This window comes from Ptiloglossa arizonensis, chromosome 4 (assembly GCF_051014685.1).
Source record: "Ptiloglossa arizonensis isolate GNS036 chromosome 4, iyPtiAriz1_principal, whole genome shotgun sequence".
NCBI classification, from domain to species: Eukaryota; Metazoa; Arthropoda; class Insecta; order Hymenoptera; family Colletidae; genus Ptiloglossa; species Ptiloglossa arizonensis.
The window spans coordinates 18,165,211-18,188,682 of NC_135051.1; the positions used below are offsets into that span (position 1 = coordinate 18,165,211).

A 23,472-nucleotide genomic window follows, 5' to 3' on the forward strand; every position below is an offset into this window, starting at 1 on the left:
TACAAATATAAAAAATGCCAATAGTTGCAACGTAGTAATAATTTGTATTTGAAACAGCAACAAGCAGTAGTGTCCTGTTACATGCATATATGATGTTATGGACATGCATGTATAGGCTTGATTCAATGTATAATGCAAAAAAAATGTTAATATCTCAAAAATTAGTGCTAACCGGAAATTTTGCTAGAGATAAAAATTGTTCAAAATTTCATCCTTTATAATATATCTGGAAATCATCAAAATCAGGGAAGGACTAAGTAATTGAAAACTTCATTGAATAGAGTGTTATTCAACTTTAAAATACAATAAAACATTTATTAATAAGTTTTTGGTACATAAATTCTACTTTTAATGGTGCTTTCATCAAAATATGTATTGAATTTCAACCATTTCGTCCTTTTTGAAGGATTGGCATAAATATTTGGAGAACTTGTATTTGGCATTAATCCTAAAACATAATGTATTATTACTCAAATATTTTGTAGATTACTTAGCTATTATTACATTAAATGAAATTAATATTCATCAGATTTAGTAATTTATATTTTACTGACCTGCTCTTTGTGACATTAAGATCAGTGTACTAATTCTTTTTTGTTGCATTTTACATAGACCTGTAATTCTACGTGGTAATATACAACCATCTTTTCTAAGAAACTGACTCAAAATAAGAACATCCTATGAAAATGTTTAATTAATGAGAAATATAATAAGTCATAGAAATATAAAAATATATCCCATGCAAAAAATCAATAAATTCTTACTGTATGCTTGATATCAAGACCACTTGAACATATTAGACATGCTCCATTTTTAGACTTCAATAATCGTTCATTATTTTTGTCTGGTTTTATCACTGCTTCAACGATTAAAGTATTCCCTTCCTTTTTCTCAATAACTACGAATTAAAATAAATTTTATTCATACAAATGTGAAAATGTAGGTTATGTATACTAAGCATGTAATGGAAAATAAAAGAAAATAATTTTAGAATATGAATTTAAATTTAATGTTTCTCACTTACTTTCTTTAAGATGGGTTGTTGCAGATAGTGATATATTTCTATTTTGATTTGGTAGTTGTATATTTTTTCCTAAACATTTTACGAAATGCAATAACGTAGCCATTTCCTATCCTTTTATGTAGGTCGAACGTACATTACACTATCTTATGTTTGCAAATTATTGCTATATTAAATTTATGATAAATAGTTAAGAATCTTAAATTTTAAACATTTTGTTTCATAAATTTGTTAATGTTTATTTATGATAATACTTGAATTGATATTTTAATTTCAAAGAAAATTAGCGAAAAAATGGTATAGCTATCTAGCTGTAAACGGATTGAATTAATCTTAAACCTTCTGACAGCGCCATCATCAGCAAAATGTCCAAGTTTGTAAAAAAATGAGTTATTCTCTTCGTCGTTAGATGGCACCACCTAGTCTGTATGAAACCGGGCTCCGAAAAGAGGCGAATTTTTATTTCTGCCGGAAAGTAAAGATCGAAAAATATGTTTAATTATTTTATATATTTAATAGCTTCTAAGATCGAAACTATGATATTTACATTATTCTGAAGTAATTTAATTATATTAAAAATTTCTGTGGTATAATATTTATGCCAAAGTACAATTTATAAGTTTAAATATACAAATTTCACAACAAAATATCAAATTTGTTAATTTTTTTTCATTTCCTTTTATATACATAGCAGCATACATTCAATGGCTGCTACTTCACCGATGCCGATTATATCTCGCATTGATGTTTTTTAAATCTGGAAACACTGTTGTGTAGAGTGTACTGTGCAACTAGACTTCTCAAACATCTAAAGTGAATTGTTGATTTGTTGAAAGCTGTGAAAGGAAGATTGTTATTGGTTCTTTCTGCTCTATCTTCCGTACGAAATGTCAGACGACGTGGCCGATAAAACATGGAGGTCGTGTCATGCTATACAGCTTGAATGATCATGAGACTACGACATGTCATATAAAAATATTCAATCGTAGAAGAGTTCTTTCTTGACTAGTCTTTTACCTCGTTATTTCAAATTATTTAATGTTGTGAAAGTGTCGTTTCTGCGAAACATGGGACTGTGCAAGTGTCCGAAAAGAAGAGTTACAAATCTATTTTGTTTTGAACACCGTGTCAATGTTTGCGAACATTGTATGGTTACGAACCATTCAAAGGTATTTTATCTTATTTTTAATAGAAAAACAACGCACGTTTTAAATCAATGTGTAAGAAATTTGTTTCGACTATGTAACTATGTTGAACCGACGTTAGAAATGTTTTAATGTTTATATCTACTACACGAAGTTGGTTAAGCGTCTTTCAAAATAAATAAAATTTTACCTACAATTATTACCATATAAATAAGACAATGTTCATTTATGCCATTTGTGGTACTTTTTAGTTATTGCTAAATTAATAACACATTGATATACATACTTACCTTAGACTGGTATATAATTATTAGTTAGTGTTTTTATATTTTTTCAGTGTATTGTGCAGTCATATATTTTATGGCTCCATGATCATGATTATAATCCAGTTTGCACATTGTGTTCATCAAACCTAAGCGAAGGTGATTGCGTGCGGTTAACTTGTTATCATATGTTTCACTGGGCATGTTTGGATAAATATGCCAGAGAATTACCAGCAACAACAGCACCAGCAGGATATACATGCCCAGTTTGTAATGAACGTATTTTCCCGGATGGAAAATTGGTGTCTCCTGTGGCAGATGTATTAAGAGAAAAGTTGGCAGGAGTCAACTGGGCACGTGCTGGACTTGGTTTGCCCTTGGTATGTACTTTAAATGATTGTACATAATAATTTATATAGATGTATATATACATTTTGAACCTTTTATGTTATAGCTGAATGAGGATAGGGAACAAAAACCAGAACAAGAACGCTCATCATTAAGAGCTGAATCCACATCGTACCAAAATCACACATTAACAACTTTGTCATCTCCTACGGTAGCCACATCACGTTCTGCTAGCACTGTCAATTCAGTGCATTCTAATATAAACAATATGCATTTAAATAATCAGAAGGGTGGTCCTCCTTATTCTATTGTAAATATCGATTTATCTTTGGGACTGTCTTCTCCAATGTCGAGGAAAGTTTGTGAAGCTTATGACGATCCCAAAGAAATATCATTTGATCATGATGAAAATAAATATAAAAGAAAGTCTGCCATTGAATGGCTCTTAAGGTGGTGGAAGCTGATAACAAGTCCACCAACACGACGTAAAAATACACCGGGACCGATGTACAAAAGATATGCAGTAATAGGAATCATTGGTATACTATCTTTTATTGGAATGTTAATTTTGTTTTCTTGGCTTGGAAGAATGACTACAGACGGTGATCCAAGTTACGACCTACTTGCAAATCCTCATATCATAGTCGATGATAAACCGGCTGGCATTTAGTATACTGTAACTTTCAGAGAAAGATTCGAAAGAAACAGATGAAAGCACATCACGAATAAAACGTGTAAGATGCTTGTATAACGTCAAATTCAGTTATCGATTGAAGTAAAAAAAAAAATATGTATCGTCCGAAGTATGATTTCACATCGAGCGCATATTAGCTTAAGATACAGTGTATTGTTAACCGTAATATTCGTTTATTTTTATGTAAACTATGCTTTATAATTGTGTTGTATATTTTGTTCTGTAAAGATTTACAAATTTTTCAAAAACTGCGTAATTATATAAACCATTATTTTTCTTAAACATTCATGTATGAAAAGTAAACAAAAAAATATGCTGTTAATCCCAATACAATCAATTGGCATCTACTGTAAGAGAAAGGGATTTCATGATATTTAAATTAGAAGACTGATAGTGTCACTCTGTAATTAATTTTCATAATGATACTCTGATGTTGCGATCTATATTTAGTTACCGTTCTTTTCCTGTCAATTTTAATGTTTCCAATTCCTACTGATCGAATGGGAAGTCCTATTTATTTGTAAAAGAAAAAATATACATTTCCCAAAGTGTTCCGACGATATCAGTATTCTTACGGAGGGAAGGACGTAGTAACGGTAACGGAAACGATTAAAAAAATTCACCGTGTTCGATTTATTCACACAAAACATGGTCATGCTTGTAATTCAAATGAGACGCTAGCATTTGATCCAGTGGAAGATTTGTCCGTGAAATAAAATCTTTGCGCCGATCAAATTGATGTTCACAAGCAGCTTTACATTCGAAAATGTGTAAAAAAAAAAAGTTTTAGTTTTGTAATAAATACATACGTTATAGCACTATTATGTAAAGAATAATTGGTCAATTCTATTCTTCATTTACACATTATTATGTTTATGTTTCCATTAATAAGTTTCCTATTAAATATAACGAGCAACATAAATATAATATAAAAATAATTGCATAGTGATTCTTGTTTATTTTCGACACTCAAAGATTACTTTGAACCGTGCACTCTCCGGTTAGAATTTTGAAAAAGAAACGCCACACCTACAACATGTAGTAGAGTGGGGAAGTTTGATTTTCTTTCTTTTCACGTCCCATAGCAGTCAGTTGCATCTACGGCGAGGATACCATCGTTTTGTCGCATGTGCCTGTCTCTCTCCGACATTGAAATATTTGTTGCTTATGCACAGTGGTTAAAATAATTTGACGCTAATTTCTACTTTATGAATCCGTGTACAAATATTAATGGTCTTCGCAATCTAATGTGTAAACGTTAATAGAGTTTCACTTAAGAAAGTGTTCAAAAGTTGGTGTTATCTTTGGGGTGACTTACCATCAAGGTCGGTAGTGTGTATAACGATGGAATTGGTGAAATCAATTATCAGGAGACGTTCTACGATACTCGCAGTCGATTTAACAGCTTCAATCGGTCTCGCTTATTCATGGAACAAGGGATACAAGTATATGGCATCGTCAGCTTCTCTATGTTTTATCGGTAAGAAAGTAGGGATCTCGTAGTTAAATTAATCATCTTTTATTAATAAACACACTTCTTCGCAATATCAAGTGTACAATTGAAGTTGAAACAAAGCCCGCATATCTGCTTTTCTACTTACTGGCAAATAATCGGCTTATCGAAATGCGACCATCAGCATAAAAGTCGACAACACGATACGTCGGTTTATTATCATTTTGTTACATCGATCGTACACAAAATTATACACGTCGAATTATGAATAGCGAATGAATAATCGCGTACAAATTAACAATTGCGTTAAGTAACGTTCGAAAATGAAATTTTGTTCCAGGTGGAACTTACATATATCATCGTATGAAGTCTCGGGATAGTATATCCTCGAATCAGGCCATTGTCGTAACTGGTTGCGATTCGGGGCTCGGATACAGTTTAGCTCTGCATTGCCGAGAACTCGGTGCGATTGTAATCGCTGGTGTATTGCGAAATGATGGTCCAGCGGTGAAAAAATTAAAAGAGCAGGATGTGTTCGTGCTTCCCCTCGACGTTACGAAAACCAACAGCGTCGTGGATTTCGTCGATTCCGTTCGTTCAATCTTGACGCAGAAAAATTTAGGTTAGCTCTACTCCTCTGTTCGCGCCGAAGAACACGTGACATAATATTTTGTGCATGTGACGTTTAAAAGGTGCTCGTTGGGAACTGCGTATCGGTCCAAGTATACTCGTGGACTGAAACAAAATGCAATATAACGCTCTAAAATTGTCCAGTATAACGATCGAAAATTGTTCGATTTATTCGCGACAGCTGATCGATCAAACGTTAAGAAGCAAAATTAATTAGAAGGAACGACGATTTGGGAAAGTGGTATATCATCGGTGCACCGATATAGAAGCGACATTGCACATCTACCGGGCATGTTGGCTGCCCCCGGAAAATTTCCAAGTCGTCATTGGGCCTTACCTGAGCGTTTGGGTCCACTACACGTAGATAAGAATCTTCCTTTGCCCCTCCAGCGATAAAGCAACCTTCGCTCACCCCATTACTGCCAATCCTGAATTTATTTTCCCGTTCCACCATCTTCCACACCACCGGTCAAGAGAAAGGTCAGAGATTCAAAGGAGAGATACAAACGTACCTCGAAACAGTAAACATTTATTCAAATAGTCCAGTCCCTTCCTACAAATACAAGTCCGTTTTAATAATTCATTCGTACAAATTTAACTAGGCGTGCGAGGACGCGCAGCACTACGATATCGCTGAAAAGACTGCGCGTCCCAACAGATTTTGAACGCGAGAATATTGCAAAAGTTTGTTTACAGTATTACGGTGCTTCATCAATAACGCCGCGGTGATGATCTTCGGCGAATTCGAATGGCAAACAGAGGAGCAGATCAGGAGTCAAGTGGAAGTCAACTTCCTCGGTACTATGAGAATCACTCGAGAACTGATGCCTATGATCCGCGCCCACTCTAGCAGGATTATCGTAATCTCGAGCCATTGCAATATGCAACCGATTCCCGGTGTAGCAGCTTACAGCGGGACCAAAGCTGCGATCACTGCTTGGGCCACAGCCATTAGAGTAGAATTGAAGAAGTACGGCATCAAGGTTGTTTGCTTTGTTCCCGGTCTGTAACAAAAATTCTTTATTATTAGAAAAGATGGTGCATCAGAAACGGGTTCAATACTAAATATACCAACCAGTCGAGCAACTGGTTTCAACTGCTTTTATAAAAAAAAAATTTACTTTTAATACCGTAGCACGTTTTCCGAAGATGTTATGATTTTTCTATTCTATGTATCGCGGGCTAAATAAAAAGGAATACAAAACAGAGGTGGCGCTTAACATACTGGATATAACATATTGTTAATGCACTGGAATCTGTCGGTAAAAAGGCTTAGGGAGTATACGAGATGAAAATAAAACTATTAGTTGCAACTGTGCTCGTTACGTTACCGCGCGCGGTGCGCAGATCCTGCGCGCGTCGTTGTTTTTCTACAGAGCGCGCATCTAAGTGCATACAGTAACGACGGCCAGAGTGGGGGGGAGCGCTGCACTTTGAGATGCAGCGGCGCGCGCTGTGATTGGTCGAAACCTTAACTACTTTTGCGAGGAAACGGTTCGTTTGCGACACATGGTTCTTTTTGAACTTATTATTCTTTCGGGGAGTAGAATACGTAGAAATCGAAACGATTGCTCTCAGCGTACAATTTAGAAAATTTGTTCGCTTCAAAGTCTCGAATTCCACGTAGAAGAGTAGTCTCCTTGGAACGAAAATCATGACTTTCTTCCACCTAGGAATTAAAAAATGTTCCGTTTCTGATGAACTAGATTCTGTGACGCGATCGCGAGTGTCGAACGATGATAAATAATTTTCACACGTTCGCGCAGGTTCGTTCGTTAAAGAGAGCAACATACTGGCGCGACAAGCCGAACATTTCGAAGTGATGAGGAAATCGATGTCGGAAGAAGCGAAAAACTTCTACGGCGATTATTTTACTAGGTATACACAATATTTCTCGTCGGTGGTGCAAAGCGAGAGCTACGAAAAATTGCAAGATCCCGGCATATATGAGATTTTCGAAGGTTCTCTTCTCGACAAGCATCCATTAGCACTTTACAAGTACGTTTACGGATCGAAACCGACGATTAGTATAAAATGCTCGGAACAATTGGAAGATGGCGTTTCTGGAGAAATTTGAACAACCAATTGAACAGTCCTCGATGCAACGAACAAAGGACACACGTCCTTTTGTATTACATTTTAAAGTAAAAATAGTCAATTCTAAATTTCGGCTAGATCTCGTTCGAACTTAATCGTAAAATATTGTAGAAAAATGGTGCTCGCTGGTGTAAAAGATTTTTTAATTGCACGTGAAACGAAAAAAGGCAATATTCGATCAAATCGAATGTGTAGATTCTATTTTGCTCACCTATACATTCGTACTTATCGCGCTTGGCTCGGCACTCTAACTTTTGTTCCTGTCTCTTTGGTTCCCTCATTCTTTGATTTGTGTGTATCGTATACGGAGCTTTCAAAGGATTCGTGTAGACTGCTCTCCAATTGTTTCGAGCAGTGTGATTTCACGCAAATGTCTCGGTCGACTGAGCTCTGACGAATCACTATCGTAACGAGAGATACGGTTCCACACACCTGTGATGGAACTTTTTTTATCAGAATCTCGACACCTGCATCCGATTAATCGTGATTAAAAGAGTTCAAACGACAGATATACATTTCAAACATTGTCACCGTTGGATTTCCCGCTACGTTCGATCATCGAAAATTAAAAGTGTTTAATATTGATCTAGGCACGAATCGTGGAGATACTCCGTTTATCATGCATTGTTTCCGATCACGCCAATCTGCATACGAGATTGGTTGGTACAGAAGTTTGTGCAAGGACCTCCCTGGACGAAAAGACTAGTTGACGAGGCGCCAAATGTCGATGGTTCTCCTCCATTGGAACGAAATATCTCTGATCCAAGGGGCTCGAAAATTCTATCGGAAAATTCCGATTCTCCGCCGAATGGAACGGAGATGGCGAACAATCGCCATTCTGAAAAATAATTCCAACGTTACGAATGATTTGATCCTTTTCAGGGCACGTAAATGCGTTGAACGCTTTAAGTTATGTTCGTTACTTCGAATAAATCATATTTCGACCTGTATAACTGAGGAGTATTTTTTTATTCGCGAATAAAAGATTTACCATTTGAAACGTAACATTTTTTGTCCATCCTTAACGCAATAACAACGTTGTACAATACACGATGTTATTGCTTCAAGTTAATGAAGAATTTAGGGACATAATTGATATTTTGGGATTATTTTTATTTTAATTTTTTTTCTTCTATGATAGAATAATAAGATTAGGGCTAAAATTTGTAGACACTATTTAATTCGATAGTTTAATACGTATTATTTTTTTTGTCGAAGCTTGCAAAGAGTTCGGTTCAGAGTTTTATAACATTACTATCTTAAGACAAAAATGTTGTATCGCTGTTACGTTGAACGTATCAGAATCGTAATCTGTGCTTAATATGCAATTAATACCTGCGGTAGAAAAATTTTTACCGATAAATCATTAATTGTATCTTGATAAGCACGTGTTATCACACCTGTTTGATCTGTGCTACACGCAACATTGTGGCAATCGTATTTATCGAGGGGGGGTGAGTTTTTTTTCGGATCGAAGTGTTTACAAATGTTAAAAGTCGTTTTTGTAATTTGAGAATGATTTTTATCGATATACCACTGATTACGCATAGTTTGTGGACACCAGGTGCGCGTTTCAAGTGTTTTTGAATATTCCCAGCGACCATTGGTTCTGATATTGAATATTCGATTAGATAGTACCAGCAAATAAATAGGTACCTTCGCTTCATCGATCATCAGTTGTCCAGAACCGGAACAAGCAGCATAATGTCTATCCTCACTTACGGTACGTATTATCAATTAACGACTCGTCAATTCTCTTCTTAAGATCTTAATATCGATCAGTTTAGTTCTTGATGCAGGATGTCAATCGTTCGTCAATTATACTTTGTACGCCTTTGTAATACAATTATACGGTCTACACCTACGCAAAAATTATATTTCTTTACATCGATGCAACAAAATTACAGTTTCACACTTTTGCAAGATTATATTATCGACACCTTTGCAACAAAAATTTTCATTCTTCGTTTAACACTATACGTTTGTAGGGAATATTGTACCTCGAATCGTACTTCAAAAAATCAATGCACTCTCGAAGATAAAAAGAACTTTTAAAATTCGATTCGTGATACAATAACGAAATTATAACGTTTATTTTATAATTGCAGTTTACATCCTGGTCGTGTGCTTCGTCGCCGACTCTATGCAGACGAACTTCATGACTTGCAACAACCAACCGGCGCCCATCAGCGTGGATATCTCAGGATGCAAGACACTCCCTTGCCCGTTCAAGAGGGGTTCCAATGTTGAAGGGTATATCAAGTTTAACGTTGGTAAGTAGCACAGCGTACAGGAGAAAAAAAATGAAAGTTAATTTTACCATGGTCGAAGTGTACCAAAAGTTGAACGAAGTGATTCTAAAATATTGATCTGTGACAGAGGAACCTTCGTCAAATTATAGAATCTCTACAGAACCTTCATGAAGATTCTTTCTAGAGATATTTCTACTTTGTAGAGGAACCTCTATTACTTTGTAGAACCTCTATAGAACCTCTATAGAACCTCTATAGAACCTCTATAGAACCTCTATAAAACCTCTATAGCATATCTATAGTACCTTTATAGTGCCTCTATAGAAACTCTGTAGAACCTCTATAGTACCTCTATAGTACATCTATAGCATATTTATAGCATATTTATAGCATATTTATAGCATATTTATAGCACATCTATAGCACATCTATAGCACATCTACAGTACATCAATAGCACATTTATAGCACATCTATAGTACCTCTATAGATCCTCTATAGAACCTTTATAGAACCTTTATAGAACCTTTATAGAACCTTTATAGAACCTTTATAGAACCTCTATAGTACCTCTATAGAACTTCTATAGAAGTTTTTATAGAGCTTGTGTACAATCAATAAAAATTCCCCTAGAGGAACTCCTCTATCCTGGAAGAACCTCTATTGAATCGTAAAACCGTTATAGAAGTTCGGAACGAAGATCTACATTTCAAAATCTGTTGCAGCCAAGAACTTGAAAACCCTAAAGCCAGTGGTAGACGTGCAACTTGGTGATGTCCACATGGATTATGCGTTGCCGCAGCAGAACGCTTGCAAGGATCTCGTTGATGGAGAATGCCCCTTGGATAAGGGTGAATCTGTCACTTATCATCTGAAGATGCCTGTCCATACGTACTACCCAACAGTTTCCATGACCATTCAACTGTCCCTGGTTGACGAGAGCAACATATCCCAAATGTGTCTCAGGATCCCCGCCCATGTTGTCAACTAAGGATTACGTACCTCCACTTCAACTGTTTAGATTGTAACGCTATGCTTAAAATATAATCGAATCCCTACGTACACTTTAGTCTTATCTCTCCTGTACTACGCGAGAAAGATTCTTTTTCGTTTGATCAAATCTTGGTGCGTGTCTCAATTGCATTGATAATAAAAATACACCGGTAAGACAAGGTTGCCTAAAATAGGACAGCTAGAACCAATAATTTTATTTTTCTAACAGTTTGACAAATTCTAAGAAATTACTTTGCAATTTAAGAAAATATCCAGGTCCAATTTAGACAATCTAACTCCAATACGAATTTCTCGCTCGTCTGAAGGAACGATGAAAAAAGTTCAATTGTAAAATTTATGCCCTGCAATCAGGGTTCGAAGGGATCCTTTTTAATAGGGGGGGGGGGGGGGGCTTTGAGTTAACTGTGCTTTTACTGCGCTCAAAATGTACTTCGTTTTCAAAGTGTACTCTGAAGTTCGGTACAATGGCCGATGTAAACGATACGCCTCGGGGAAATGATCGTTAACGAGAATGAAACTTCCGTTACCGAAACTGCAGTTATTTAAATACTTCGTTACGTTCCGTGAAATAGTTCAATTTCTCGAGAAAATATTTTTTCGACGATTTCTCCTTTATCGGAAAAATCACGTTAACGAATTTCTTTTTTCATCATCTACGAGAGTTCAGAACGAGTCGTACGGTTATGTGAAAAAGGATACAGCTTGATTCATAAATGCGCGTCAGAACTGCGGGATGACGGTGACTTTAAACAAGGAGACAAGTAAATCTGTTGTACGAGCTTAGACTGTATATACCCGTAACTTTGAGTTATGGAGGAGGCTTGGGTTAAATTCACGCGTTACACGCGTCCGTTGGGCGGAGAAAGGGACGAGATGAAAATCCAGGGGGTTCGGGCGTATGCCTGACCCACATCTCTGGGCGACGATCGACCGGGTCGCATGGCTGTAAGAGATATCTAGCGACATCTTTGAACACTCGTAGAACGCGAGCAACAACGCCACTACCGTGCGCAGCACCTCGTCCGGCTATTGTGCACTGATTTGGGTCACCGCGTTCTAATGAAAATTTTTCGAATGCGATAAATTGGGAGGAAAGTAACGATACGCGTATTTACCGCGAAACAGCCCGGGTAAAATGTTGCCGCTTGTCCAACGGCGAAATTATTATACCGAGATAGAATTCTAACCTGTAATAGAATCTCGTGTGCACTTTCGGACTGATGGAAATTCATTGGACATTTATAGCGTATCAAATAATTCAGGTGGAGAATATACCGGTCAATTATTCTTTTCCCTTTATTATTTACGTTATTATTTTACGGTGCGCGTTACAGCGTTGCACGAGCATTTATTATCGTCTTGTTGCGAAGCAAAAATATGAAAGACCGAAATCTTTCACGGAGACGTGCATAAAATCTCGTACAGTTACTTATTTGTTACAATTTTATTTTTATTTTACGTCCATTGTCGCGTCCTATAACTCTAACCACCATACTATCGATCATCCTATAAGAATTGTTCTGTATACGGTAAAAGATGAATCGTTCTCGATAAAAATTCCATTCGTATGGAAAAGAGGAGGGGAGAAGGGAGCAGTAATGTATCCTCATCGGTCAATTTAATTAAATTAGTTGACTGACCGTTTCAGAGGTACACACCGAGCCCGTTTATAGAGGGTGTGCACCTTGCGTCAATCGTTTACAAATTTGTCGACCCTCCCGATTGGCCGGCACTTGTCCTTGACATTATTCCGTCTGGATGACGTCCGCGTTTACATGTAAGATAAAACAAGAACGCGATGCGCATAAGTGCAGCCGAACGTCATTTAACCGACCGAAACGAACTATGCTTTAACTATGGTTGAACCGAAGAAAAAATAGACTCGTTTGGCGGAGGAAACTCCGCACACGTTTCCCCCACTTGTCTCTCTCGCTCCTGTCGTAGCAGGCACCTTGAGTCTTACAAGACAACAAGAAGAACATAATTTGAGGTTAGATTTAAAAACAGCACTTTCCCCCGTCCTTTTTCGTATGTTTGTATTTTGTATTTATATTATTTCTAAAGATCACGAACACTAACGGTTAAACGAACGTAATCGCATTTCGATGTTACTTACGGTAGGTTTAATTCCATTATTCAGCAAAGTAAAGAAATAGGAATTTCCTTATAGGAATAAATGATCTTCCGAATAAATTCGATTAGGTTCAATCGTCCTACTGTCGATAAAGAATTTCATGGCGGAACAGGTGTTATTTCGTACCCATCGCTCGTCTCGTTCGATCGTGAAAGGGAAGGGCGCGAAATGGATTTGCCGACCCACACAAGAGTACACGAGACTCGCATTCTCTTGTTTGTATATTCCTTTTTCTTCTGTCTTTCCTATCCTGCCACTTCGAGTCTTCTGCTTTATGGCACGCGTACGTAATACCGATTTCCAGTGAAGTCACTGTGCCAATAACGATTCTAGAGCTGGGCGTGCCTCGCATATGAACCGACCCAAAAATAAACAGGTCGCGCGACGCCGAACGCTTCGAAGCGTTTCCACTGGAGGTGCTACTAACAATAACGTTATCGGTAAATATCAATAAGCGTCGATAATGCAGGTTATAGACGTTTATCAATATTTATCGGTATTTATGTTTGGAGTGCACGAGAATGTAAACTGTCAATAGTGTTACAGGTGCAGAAGACAAATATTTGAAAAATCGTCCGAATCTCGGAGCTCAGAGTGTAGAGAAATATTTGTAACTTGCGATTAGGGATTATAGAACTTCAAACGTGGCGTGTTATCGAATCTTACAAATCACTAGTTCTTGCACAGAACAATAATACGTGGTACTCACGTACGTTTAGGTTAAAATGTAAAATACGATATATATAATTCACAAAGTCAAATAGACTTTATTAAGCGAGAGTAAAAGTAAATAGAGTGTCATTAAATGTTTAATACGTATTCCATTCGTGCTTATTTACATTATCGGTAGTTTAATGAGGTTATGAATATCTTATTGGTATTCGTTGTGTAACGCTGCAGTGATGTGAAAGAGAGGTTGGTATGGATGAGAAAGAAGTTGCAAATGTACAAATACGGGAAAACCAGAACTTTGCATGCTCTTAGCTTCGCGAACGGGACTGCGCTTTTGGATGCAAGTGCTCTCGTCCGATGCATCCGACAGTAATGCATCGGGTGAAAAATGACTCGGTATACGCGTGCGAACAGAAGCAAAGATCTCGTTCCGTAAGAGATTAATGAGACCTGCGTTTTTGTGCATTGCGCCTAAAAATGGTAAGCAGTTATTTTTGTCGTTTTCGTCTTTTTCATTCTCATGTATGAATCCCGATAGATGTCCTCGTCTTCTTCATTTTCATGTATGAATCCCGATAGATGTCCTCGTCTTATGATATGTTTTCAAGTTACGTCATCGGAAATAGTTCGCGTTACTAAAAGTAAATGTCCGACAAAAATCATTATACGCGTTATATGGTTTATCCATCGTGACGATATATGAAACGTTAAAGGTACATTGAGAGAAATTCGTCCTCGTTTTCAATTATTAGTATGTCAGGGGAACGGACTTTTATACAAAACTTGCGGAGTTCGCGTTCCGCCCACATTTCAGTCGAAGTATCGTACAATATCGATGCAATACTATTGCATTGTGAAGTATCTACATACATATGTATGTACGTGAACGTAAAGCGAATGAGAGCGAAGCGATAGAGTTTGAAGCCTGTTGGTGACACTTTCGTCCTATCCATGTGCAATTAATTGAACGTGACATTTATAAACTAAAACGATTCGACTATTTTACATGTTTTACAATCCTTTCCATTGCTCTTTTAATTATAATAAAATATTTCAATTCGGGGAAAGAGTATAACCAACGCTGGACTCGATCAATCGATCGATCGACCGACTGGACGTCGAACTATCGATTTCGCGAATCCCAACCGTTCGATGCGCAGTAAAAAAAATTACCCGCCCGCGTCGAAACGTGAAACACTTTCGTGGTATTCGAAATTCGTAAAAAGTACGCGACGTTTGACCGCGCTTAATCAACGAGGATCAACGAGGGCAAAAGTGTGCGGGAAGGTTAATACGTTCTGAATTAAAGCGGATCTCCCTTCGCCCCGAGAGATCGTCAATCGAGAGAAAAAAAGAGAATGGGATGGAACGGTTCTCTCCCAGTGACATCTAACCTCAATCTCGTAAATTCGCTTGCTAGGTGACGTACAAGAAGATACACGAGACCGGCGTCCGGAAACAATGAAATCATCAATCGCTCGCTCGATAACTGCCAGCGGCATGAAGAAAGTAAGAAACCGAGTACGATAAGGCCCCGCGCGACATCAGTGCTAGAATACCGGTTCGAATTGGCGTGTCATGAAGAGAGACGGAGAAAGTTTATCGAGAGTGAAAAAGGACGATGGGGGGACACACGGCATCGTGGCGCGAGAATACGACAGACAGAGAATAACGTATTGACAGACGAAAAGGGGAGAAGGAGAGTTGCTTTATTATAATTATCGAGCGAGCGAGCGAGTGAGTGAAAGGGACTTGTAACGGTCACCCAAAGTGGTGGGGCACAATTGTGATGAGCCGGTTTGGCTTCGTGTCGCTTGTAGACTCGTAGTACGTGTTAGTACGAAAAGTTGCTTCGTGCTGTGACGTCAGCACGTGTTTCGGCACTGTGCGTGAACCGTCCTCGCGACGAATTTATTTGCCGGAAGTGAACGTGTTGATTTGCACGCGTGTGCATCGTCGTGAGCAAAGTCAGTGTCGTGCGGATTTCCGAGATTCGCTGGTGATTGTATATACAGCGTGTGCAGCAGGTAGTCGAGACGTTGACCGACCGCCATCATTGTTGTCAAAATGGCGTCGAAAGGGAAGCTAGCAACTGAGGTCAGTAACATTCTTGGTTTTTTTTCTCTTCTATGTGTTTGACGTAGGTTCGATGACGATGCAAATGCAGGGTAAACATACGAGAACACCGGAATCGAGCGTCCCGCGCGCAATCCTTTTACAATATCGATTATTTTATCAACCTCACGATCACCGTTGATTGTGTCGCGTGCTTTGTGCCTCGTGAGGGCATGGCGTCGTGACACTCAGGAACGTTATACTGTTCGGTAAACCACGCCCTTCAGTAGCTTTCCCATACAGAATTTCTTAATGATTTCCTTTATTGATTTATTTCGCAAATGTCATGACGCTCAGTAGGAAGACGCTTATGTGCAAATATTCGGTGAATCAGATATGCAAATGTAGCACTTGTGCGACTGTTCCCATTTTTTAAATAATCAATTGTTCCATAGAAAAAAATTTCACAACTACTTGATGTCATGCTGTTCTTAGTAATCTTAGTAATCTTGACAGCAAATAAGCGAATACGTGCAATGTAGGTTAATTACGACGAATGTGTCATAAAGGAAGTATCGTACGTGTAATTGCATTTGTAATTAATGATTCCGTATCCGCGAAACATGAAATATTACCTAACCACAAAATCAAACGTTCTAGATATCGATTTATCTCCGTGTTTTGGAAAATAATATGCACGTGGTTCAGTATACATATGTCATGTACAATACCTTGGTTTACATTAAGCGGTCTACCGATTGTACATGATTTCTTATACATAAATAAGATCGTTTGCGGATGTGTTGTATCGCATCGTATTACGATTTTCTAGTTAACAATATTATTTGCCGCCAAATTTTGTTATCAACGCATTACAGTGTTATCATATCAATTTTTTCGAGTTTATTGAACAACTGTGATATTATTAAGGTTGTAACCAATCGTAGAAGTGAAATTGCTCGAAGGTCGCATTCTTGTTTACTCAGTTGGACTTACGCATGAAAATTTCAGTATACGGTTTACTATTGAGAGTTCGGTGCTTGATGGAATTTCTGATTTGAAAAAAATGAGAATACTACACTTTTCAATAATTAGAAATATTTTGTTATTATTTTTTAATAATTTTTTCGATTTTTGCCAGTGAATAATTTTTAATTTATACTGATTCCTTGTAATCATTCCGAATACCCTCGCATATCACGAGCATAAGTTTGTTGGCCATTTTCGCTTTAATAGAGACAAGTTTGTCATTTTGAAATATGATCGAAATATCCAGAGAGGAGTAGGCATGGTTTCACGAATGTTATGCACTCAAATTTACCTTAATAATACTTATCTATTGGCCGATATAATACCACTTAAAATTTTATCGTAATAAAAATTTCCATCGATCTAATCCGTTAACCTATTACTCGGAGGTACACATTATTACAAAATTCATGAAATTCCTTCAATACAAGCTACGTTCGATGTATCTTGATAACGCGATAATGGAATCCGGTAAATTTGTTTTCAAATAGAGTTTAATAAAACATTCGCGATAAGGGGTTCCGAAATCGTTGCATAGATCTGTGTCAAGGTCTGTGTATGTTTGTAACGGTTCCCATTCCACGAGAAAAGTTAAAGTAACAGACGGTAAAATCCCTTAGACAATGGTGCACAGCCTGCTTTTATATTCTTCTCTACCGAAACACAATGTTACCACAGTATTGATATCAATAAATATTGCGCTCTTCAAATTTATTTTTAAACTTTGATAACAGTTTCCTTATATGGTGCACTTTTGGGCTCAGAATAGATTTCGACGAATTTGTTTTTATCTTGGCAAGGTGCCACGCGTTGAACACAGAAAGCAACCTTATTTTTATGTATCACGAGGTTCGACCTAAATTTCAGGGGTCCACGGATGAATCGTCCGTATAATAGGAGCTATAATAAAAGAAAATTGGTCCCCCTTCGGAAACGGCTGCGACAATGCCGATTAGCCGTGTAAGCTGCTTTTGTTCCGTGACCCGACGAAAAATCGGCAGTTATAAAACACGATTCAGATGGTCCGGCTCATTGAAATATGCACGCTTCTGACAATTACTTTCTTGACCATCGTAAATGTTTTTATCGAAGGTCATTAACCTCGATCGATAACGATTGTTGGCCAACATTGTATCTTTTGATTTTTACCATTCCTACTTCCGTTCAATTATTTTTCTATCAAAACATGAATTATCTCTTTTGATATTATTTCAATTATAAATGCAAGCATTGGTGGAAACTGTGAGGAAAAATATTTCTCCTTTATTGTGAGATTTAATTGTATTTTATAACGAGGTAGGTTCCCAATTGCTATTGATGATAAATATTGCAAAATTTATGTTATACATACAAGAACAAAAAAAAAGTATTCAAGTACTGATGATTCTTTCGTACATATTTATTGCATGGATGGAAAGGTGTAAGGGATTCTCGTGTTACGGCCCTGACTCGGAGAAACGTTTTACGAAACAACCGCGAGATGGCAGGAGTTGGACATCAAAAGTGGTAATGCAGTAAGTTCTGACACGTCGGTCCGACGCTTCTCTCGTCTCTTTTTTTCTCGCTCCTCGGGCGTCTCTCTTTGTCGGTCTCGTCTCACCTTCGACGCTAATTTGAACGATACGGTTCGCGCTTATTATCGCTAAATTAGCCATTATGTCGTTATTTTAACGAGTCGATGTGTGTCAGGGGGCCGTGCACACGCTTCCAGCCTGTTCCACTGTATTTCCTCGTCCAATTCCTCTTCTGCTTGGTTCAGCGTCATCGTCGTGAAATCATCCCTCTTTTAACGATATCTACGATAGTACACGTTTGTCCTTGTTGTATTACAAAATCGGTTCTTTCTTAAATGTGTATCATTAGAATTTAACGATTAATCTCGTTTGAACGCCAAGAACAGTATCGTTACAATCCCGTTACAGGTTATCTCAATAACAGTTGCAGTTTAATCAACGATTGGACATGTCAGCATCGACGCGATCTTGTCGATAGTACCTGTTTTGACGAGGTTTACCAGATCCGAATGATATCGTGTACATAACAAAAATATATTTTCGTCCCGTCGACATCTCGAGAAATAAACGGAAGCTCGATCGACCTCGATATCATTCTGGGTTCAAGGCACCGTGGAAATTGCAAAGAAGCGCTTTCCTTTCCAGATAAAATATAAACTTCCGTGTACACAACGTGCACGTGATTTTCCAGAGTGTTGCTACAACGATGAACGTGCGCGCTCTTCGTAGAAAATGAGATTTCGATGGAACTGTCTCCCGACATTTTCCACGTGGTTTAATTTCAATTCTTTCTGTTGTCGCATGACCAGACAGCGTTTACGTATATCGTCATAATTTGCAACGCTCGTTATTTTCGACCATAACCGTGGTAACTTTCAGATTCACATATATCGAACAACGACTCGCTAAACAAAAGGAACATCGTATTGTTGCTTTACTAATAACACGCGTACTTTGATTCGTATCCAAATCGTTAAAATGTAAAAATTCCCAAGATCCAATTTTAGAGCGCGCTTTTCAAACGTTAAATAATATTACGTATTCTCTTCTGTTAAATGTAATTGAACACGTATCGATGTTCTTTCTCGTCGCGACATCGAGACACGTACGTCTATCGACACACGTAAAGTATTGATTCGTGATGCTATTGTCATGGAAATTTTGCGGTAAACATGCCCACTTTTTGGCGGGATATTCGTGTGTCGCGTTGACCGATAGATGGCGCTGTATCATCGACCTATTATAACGGGATACATGCATCGAATATATCGCTGTGAGACACGCGTAAAGATCAAGCTGGACACGAGTCTTCGTTTGATGCCCCTTCTAACCTAGATAGGTCGAAACGTCACGGTATCGTGGATAGCCATTTTTCGGCGGGACTTTCGCGTGGCGCATCGATCGCGAGATGGCGCGATATTGACGAATCGCAGTGTCGGGGATAGCCCGAAGGAACGGGTGGTAGTGGTGGTGGTGGTGAATCATGCGAAAGATATTTACCAGTAGCTTTGCACGACTGCCACGCCTTCCAGAATTCATGTTACGAGTTCCGTTGCTTCGCGGAAGAGCGAGGAGGATACGTAGCGGTAGTTTCCGCTGTAAACACGTCCCTCAGGACGCGTGGCTGGTTTTATTGGACGCCAAATCCCCGTGAGGTCTCAAGAACACACTACGGCGCGGTCTGCGCATCGAGGATATCCGAGATCCGAGGTCAGACCCGTGACAGTGAAGAGGCTAGATTCGTCTCGCGAGATCTGGCTCGATCCAGCTGTTTTAATGGCGGACTTCCGCAAGACGACGAGAACACCGGAGGGGTCAGCCCACGCGGCCCAGGGACCATAATTCCTGGGAAGGAGTCCGCCCTGCATATTGGCCCTTTTAAACTTCTTTAGCGTCTAATTCGCTGTCGCATCCGCGCGCTGCTTCTTGATTATTTAAATGGCAGCCGTGCTCCGCTTTTTTCCGCCCGCGAGCAGCTTTCTTTCGGCGCGCTGTGTTCGGTTGCTCAGGGTGGTGATGTGGAATCTGAAACACAAAGTAATACACGCTGGAATCGGTATTTTCTTCGTAAATTATCACTACCCTTAAAATTAATATATTTTTCAAATACACACGGATAAAATTAATAAAAAAAAAAAAAACGCAACTTGAATCTTTCCGGACTGAGGTTAGGTAACACATACAGCTCACTTTCCATGATTTTTCTCAAATTTGTAACAGCATCCAATTCTCCCCCTCGTGAGAATAACTTTCTTACAAGATTGCACGTATTTTCTCTGCACGAGTTTTATTTTTATCCTTCGAGAGGAAATTATTTCACGGTTATTTATTTGTCCACGAATTAATCAATGCTCGTAGCGAAAAAGAAATGGTCGTACCTGGGGAGCTATTGGATGTATATACGAGAGAATACAGTGGCGCGAGGCGCTCGAAGGACGGAGATACTTCTTTCTATTTGTCGACGCATATTTTCTCACTCACGGAACACCATAATGCCCGCTGGCGCTCGCCATTATCCGTGCGCCAGCACGGACGTATCCCGGTTCGATACCGCGTCCAGAGATAACGGCTTATCCACCGATGAAATTACGTAACGTCGGTACACGAGATTGTGCACATGTACGCGCGCGCATGTTAATGGGTTTAACTTTAATTAAGAGCCCCTCGAAAATTGCCGGTGACCTCCGTGCACCGTACACGTCTCCGATTTGATTTCGAAAAATTCGAAGGGCCACGAGAGAACGAGGAATCCCAACGTTAGATTTTACACCAACGATTCTCAGCAGAAAAATATCGTGACGTGCGTGTCACTGGTTTGAGAACATCTGCAGGCACGGTTGACGAACGCTTACTCGAGGTGTCGATAAGTTGTCAAGGTCAAATCAAGGTAACAGACGAGTCACAAACGTGTGACGCATGGTAGCAAGCTCATTAAGGGGACTTTCAAGTTTGAAAGGTTAAAAATTTTTAAGAATTTTTTTTATAGAGACAAAGATACAATTATGAAACTTTAGCATTTTTTTTTAAGCAACCAAGATACCCTCTTGATCCCATAATAGTAATCCTAATGACGAAAGTGCACAGAGTTTAAAAGATAAAAAAAAATTCAATAATAAATATTTCACCCGGGAATTTTCCACGTATATTTACCTACGTGTAACAATGCGCAAGTGTGGTCGATTTTTAGATTCTGCAGTGGCGTGACGAGCCCGAATGATTCGAACGGGTTAAGGAAAAACGGAAAGGTCAACGGTAGATGGAATTAGGTGTCTTCATCGAATTTAGCGAACTCGTTCGCGAATACGTTCCCATTTTATGAATAATTCACCGTCAGGTGAACGCAGCTTTCTCGGGCGTCATAAATTCCACCGAAGTGGCACTAATGTCTCGCGATACGCAGACCGTAAAACTGCTGAATCCTCAGCATCTGGTCACCGAAGAAGAGATTCGTGCGCGCCCGGCCCACCGCGCACTCGTTCCGCGCATCGTCTAAAGAAACTCCACGGAGGAGGAAAAACCGTTGTTACGTTTCGAGGATTCTACGGCTAATGCGACCGAAGGAAACGCGAGGTCGGTTTTTCATTTTGCTCGAGCGGATTGTGAGACCTCGTCCAGAGATGGGCAAAATTTTATACGACTAAAAGACCACGGATAAATCCAACGTATAAGTAACAATTTATTCGCGGACGTTTATATTGGATTTGACGGTTCAATTTTTACTCGTTGCGATATATTTCGCTCTACGAATATTGGGTCGTTCGGAAAGTGATTTCGTTCTCCAAAATGGAGAATATATAATTTAATAAAAAGTTTATACACTGTAAAAAAATCGTGTTCCATTTTCAACAAAAAAAATGGGGAATATTTAATTTAATAAAATGCTTATACGCTGTAAAAAAATCGTGTTTCATTTTCACCACAAAAAAAAAAACGAAATGACTTTCCAATGAACAACTCAATAAAATTCTAATTTTTATTCGTCGAGTAACGGATAAAGAATTGAAAGAAACTTTTTTATCTTACCGGAGAAAAATTATTCGTCTTTGCAATTTTAGAATAAATAATTACAACAGCGACGATAATAATTACGCGTGTTAACGCACTCGGGGGTTTGGTTTGGTTTGGTTTTGTTGGACATGAATTTCTCGTCGCTCACTTCTTGTTGTAAAATGTAAATAAGACACAGAACGCGGAGCAGCGCTTCTTGCCGATCGTTTCCTGGATACTGGCTGGATTTTCTTATCTCCAGCGTCGTGAATCTCGGTGGTACTCTCTTTGTAATAATCTTCGTTACTCGTGCGAGGTTTTGCGGTAAGTACGTACTCGCTGGAAGTGTCTTATTGCAGGAGATCGTCTCTGTGATAGAAATACTCAAGCCGGAGGAGATTCTTGGCAGAAAGAAGTTCCTTTCGAACTATTTTGTATCGTTTGTGTGAAGTAGCAATTCCGCGATGAGTGGCCCCGCTAATGAGTTTTCGAGATTTCAATGAAATGACGCTCGCTCGCGTGAATGCATCTCGGTTGAATCGTGAACGAATAAAATAAGTTTCTCCGTTGAAATTATTATGGCGTTTAGAGAAATACATATATACCGTTGATATCGTTCGGATCGCGACCCAGCTCCCCCTACAGATTCCTGGAACTGTTCTCGCATGATTTCCGTGTCCCTTTCGCTCTTCGTATCGCCCAATGTCATCCCTCGCGTACACAAAGACGAGGGAGACGAAAATAAACAACACGGATCAATTCCTAGAACGTTTCTCTGATCTTTCGTTTTTCTCTTTCTCCAAATTGCTTCTTCTTTTTCTACGATAATAATAAAAGAGTGAATCGAAGAGTCACGAATGTAACTTTGGGGGAAAATTCAAACGAATCGAATTCGTCTATTGTATACCCGCGATATTTATCATGTTGTTCGGAGAGTCATTTCGTTTTGTTTTGGTGCAAATGAAACACGATTTCTTTAGAGTGTATAAACATTTGATTAAATTATTATACAGTAATATATATATTAAGTATTGTATAGTAATATATATATTACTATATTATATAGTAATATAGTATATTAATATAATATAATATTATTATATTAATATATTGTTATATATTAAATTATATATAGTTTCAACGGCCAAAATCAAAATCGAACCGA

At 38.4% G+C, this 23,472-nt stretch overlaps 5 protein-coding genes and 2 long non-coding RNA genes across 11 annotated transcripts in view; 4 read left to right on the plus strand and 3 right to left on the minus strand.

The window, feature by feature from the left end:
* Window positions 1-278: 278 nt before the first annotated feature.
* On the minus strand, window positions 279-1,352 carry Mrps18a (mitochondrial ribosomal protein S18A). Its single transcript, XM_076309984.1, has 4 exons — window positions 1,025-1,352; window positions 765-898; window positions 555-678; window positions 279-448 (listed from the first exon to the last, which is right to left on the minus strand). Exons 1-4 carry the CDS (start codon window positions 1,125-1,127, stop codon window positions 318-320), a joined length of 492 nt encoding a protein of 163 aa, XP_076166099.1. The 5' UTR covers window positions 1,128-1,352; the 3' UTR covers window positions 279-317.
* Window positions 1,353-1,803: 451 nt separating this feature from the next.
* LOC143145509 (zinc finger protein-like 1 homolog) lies at window positions 1,804-3,914 on the plus strand. Its single transcript, XM_076308967.1, has 3 exons — window positions 1,804-2,190; window positions 2,504-2,809; window positions 2,884-3,914. Exons 1-3 carry the CDS (start codon window positions 2,089-2,091, stop codon window positions 3,445-3,447), a joined length of 972 nt encoding a protein of 323 aa, XP_076165082.1. The 5' UTR covers window positions 1,804-2,088; the 3' UTR covers window positions 3,448-3,914.
* A 542-nt stretch (window positions 3,915-4,456) lies between these two features.
* Window positions 4,457-8,630, plus strand: Sro (SDR family oxidoreductase shroud). Its single transcript, XM_076308966.1, has 5 exons — window positions 4,457-4,951; window positions 5,265-5,546; window positions 6,251-6,556; window positions 7,321-7,552; window positions 8,242-8,630. Exons 1-5 carry the CDS (start codon window positions 4,816-4,818, stop codon window positions 8,498-8,500), a joined length of 1,215 nt encoding a protein of 404 aa, XP_076165081.1. The 5' UTR covers window positions 4,457-4,815; the 3' UTR covers window positions 8,501-8,630.
* Window positions 4,968-6,238, minus strand: LOC143145512 (uncharacterized). Its single transcript, XR_012991705.1, has 2 exons — window positions 5,892-6,238; window positions 4,968-5,659 (listed from the first exon to the last, which is right to left on the minus strand). It is a non-coding gene; the product is annotated as an uncharacterized LOC143145512 (long non-coding RNA).
* Window positions 6,430-23,472, minus strand: part of LOC143145513 (uncharacterized) — a 56,436-nt gene continuing 39,393 nt past the window's right edge. For both annotated transcript variants that reach the window (XR_012991706.1, XR_012991707.1), the window contains exons 2-4: window positions 19,821-20,345; window positions 7,863-8,489; window positions 6,430-6,558 (exon numbers count right to left, since the gene is read on the minus strand). This is a non-coding gene — a long non-coding RNA (uncharacterized LOC143145513). The remainder of the gene's footprint in view (window positions 6,559-7,862; window positions 8,490-19,820; window positions 20,346-23,472) is intronic.
* On the plus strand, window positions 9,282-10,958 carry LOC143145510 (NPC intracellular cholesterol transporter 2). The gene is made up of 3 exons (XM_076308968.1): window positions 9,282-9,374; window positions 9,760-9,924; window positions 10,628-10,958. Exons 1-3 carry the CDS (start codon window positions 9,356-9,358, stop codon window positions 10,891-10,893), a joined length of 450 nt encoding a protein of 149 aa, XP_076165083.1. The 5' UTR covers window positions 9,282-9,355; the 3' UTR covers window positions 10,894-10,958.
* Window positions 13,978-23,472, plus strand: part of Atpalpha (sodium/potassium-transporting ATPase subunit alpha) — a 133,814-nt gene continuing 124,319 nt past the window's right edge. The window contains exons 1-2 of one of the 4 annotated variants that reach the window (XM_076308959.1): window positions 13,978-14,202; window positions 15,143-15,819. In XM_076308959.1, the coding sequence (XP_076165074.1) occupies window positions 15,790-15,819 (30 nt within the window). In that variant the 5' untranslated portion in view covers window positions 13,978-14,202; window positions 15,143-15,789. Of the gene's footprint in view, window positions 14,203-14,924; window positions 15,820-23,472 lie in introns of those variants that run through there. The other 3 variants (XM_076308961.1, XM_076308958.1, XM_076308963.1) reach the window with 3 other exon arrangements.

Bases quoted from the DNA above. Each gene is read 5' to 3' on its own strand.
- LOC143145510 (XM_076308968.1), top strand. The intron at 9,925-10,627 runs GTAAGTAGCACA...AATCTGTTGCAG, and splicing joins GTATATCAAGTTTAACGTTG to CCAAGAACTTGAAAACCCTA.
- Mrps18a (XM_076309984.1), bottom strand. From the start codon at position 1,127: ATGGCTACGTTATTGCATTTCGTAAAATGTTTAGGAAAAAATATACAA. The intron at 899-1,024 runs GTAAGTGAGAAA...TTTAATTCGTAG, and splicing joins AACAACCCATCTTAAAGAAA to TTATTGAGAAAAAGGAAGGG. The intron at 449-554 runs GTCAGTAAAATA...ATTATGTTTTAG, and splicing joins CTTAATGTCACAAAGAGCAG to GATTAATGCCAAATACAAGT.
- Sro (XM_076308966.1), top strand. From the start codon at position 4,816: ATGGAATTGGTGAAATCAATTATCAGGAGACGTTCTACGATACTCGCA. The intron at 4,952-5,264 runs GTAAGAAAGTAG...ATTTTGTTCCAG, and splicing joins AGCTTCTCTATGTTTTATCG to GTGGAACTTACATATATCAT. The intron at 7,553-8,241 runs GTACGTTTACGG...ATATTGATCTAG, and splicing joins CATCCATTAGCACTTTACAA to GCACGAATCGTGGAGATACT.
- LOC143145509 (XM_076308967.1), top strand. From the start codon at position 2,089: ATGGGACTGTGCAAGTGTCCGAAAAGAAGAGTTACAAATCTATTTTGT. The intron at 2,191-2,503 runs GTATTTTATCTT...ATATTTTTTCAG, and splicing joins TGGTTACGAACCATTCAAAG to TGTATTGTGCAGTCATATAT. The intron at 2,810-2,883 runs GTATGTACTTTA...TTTATGTTATAG, and splicing joins CTGGACTTGGTTTGCCCTTG to CTGAATGAGGATAGGGAACA.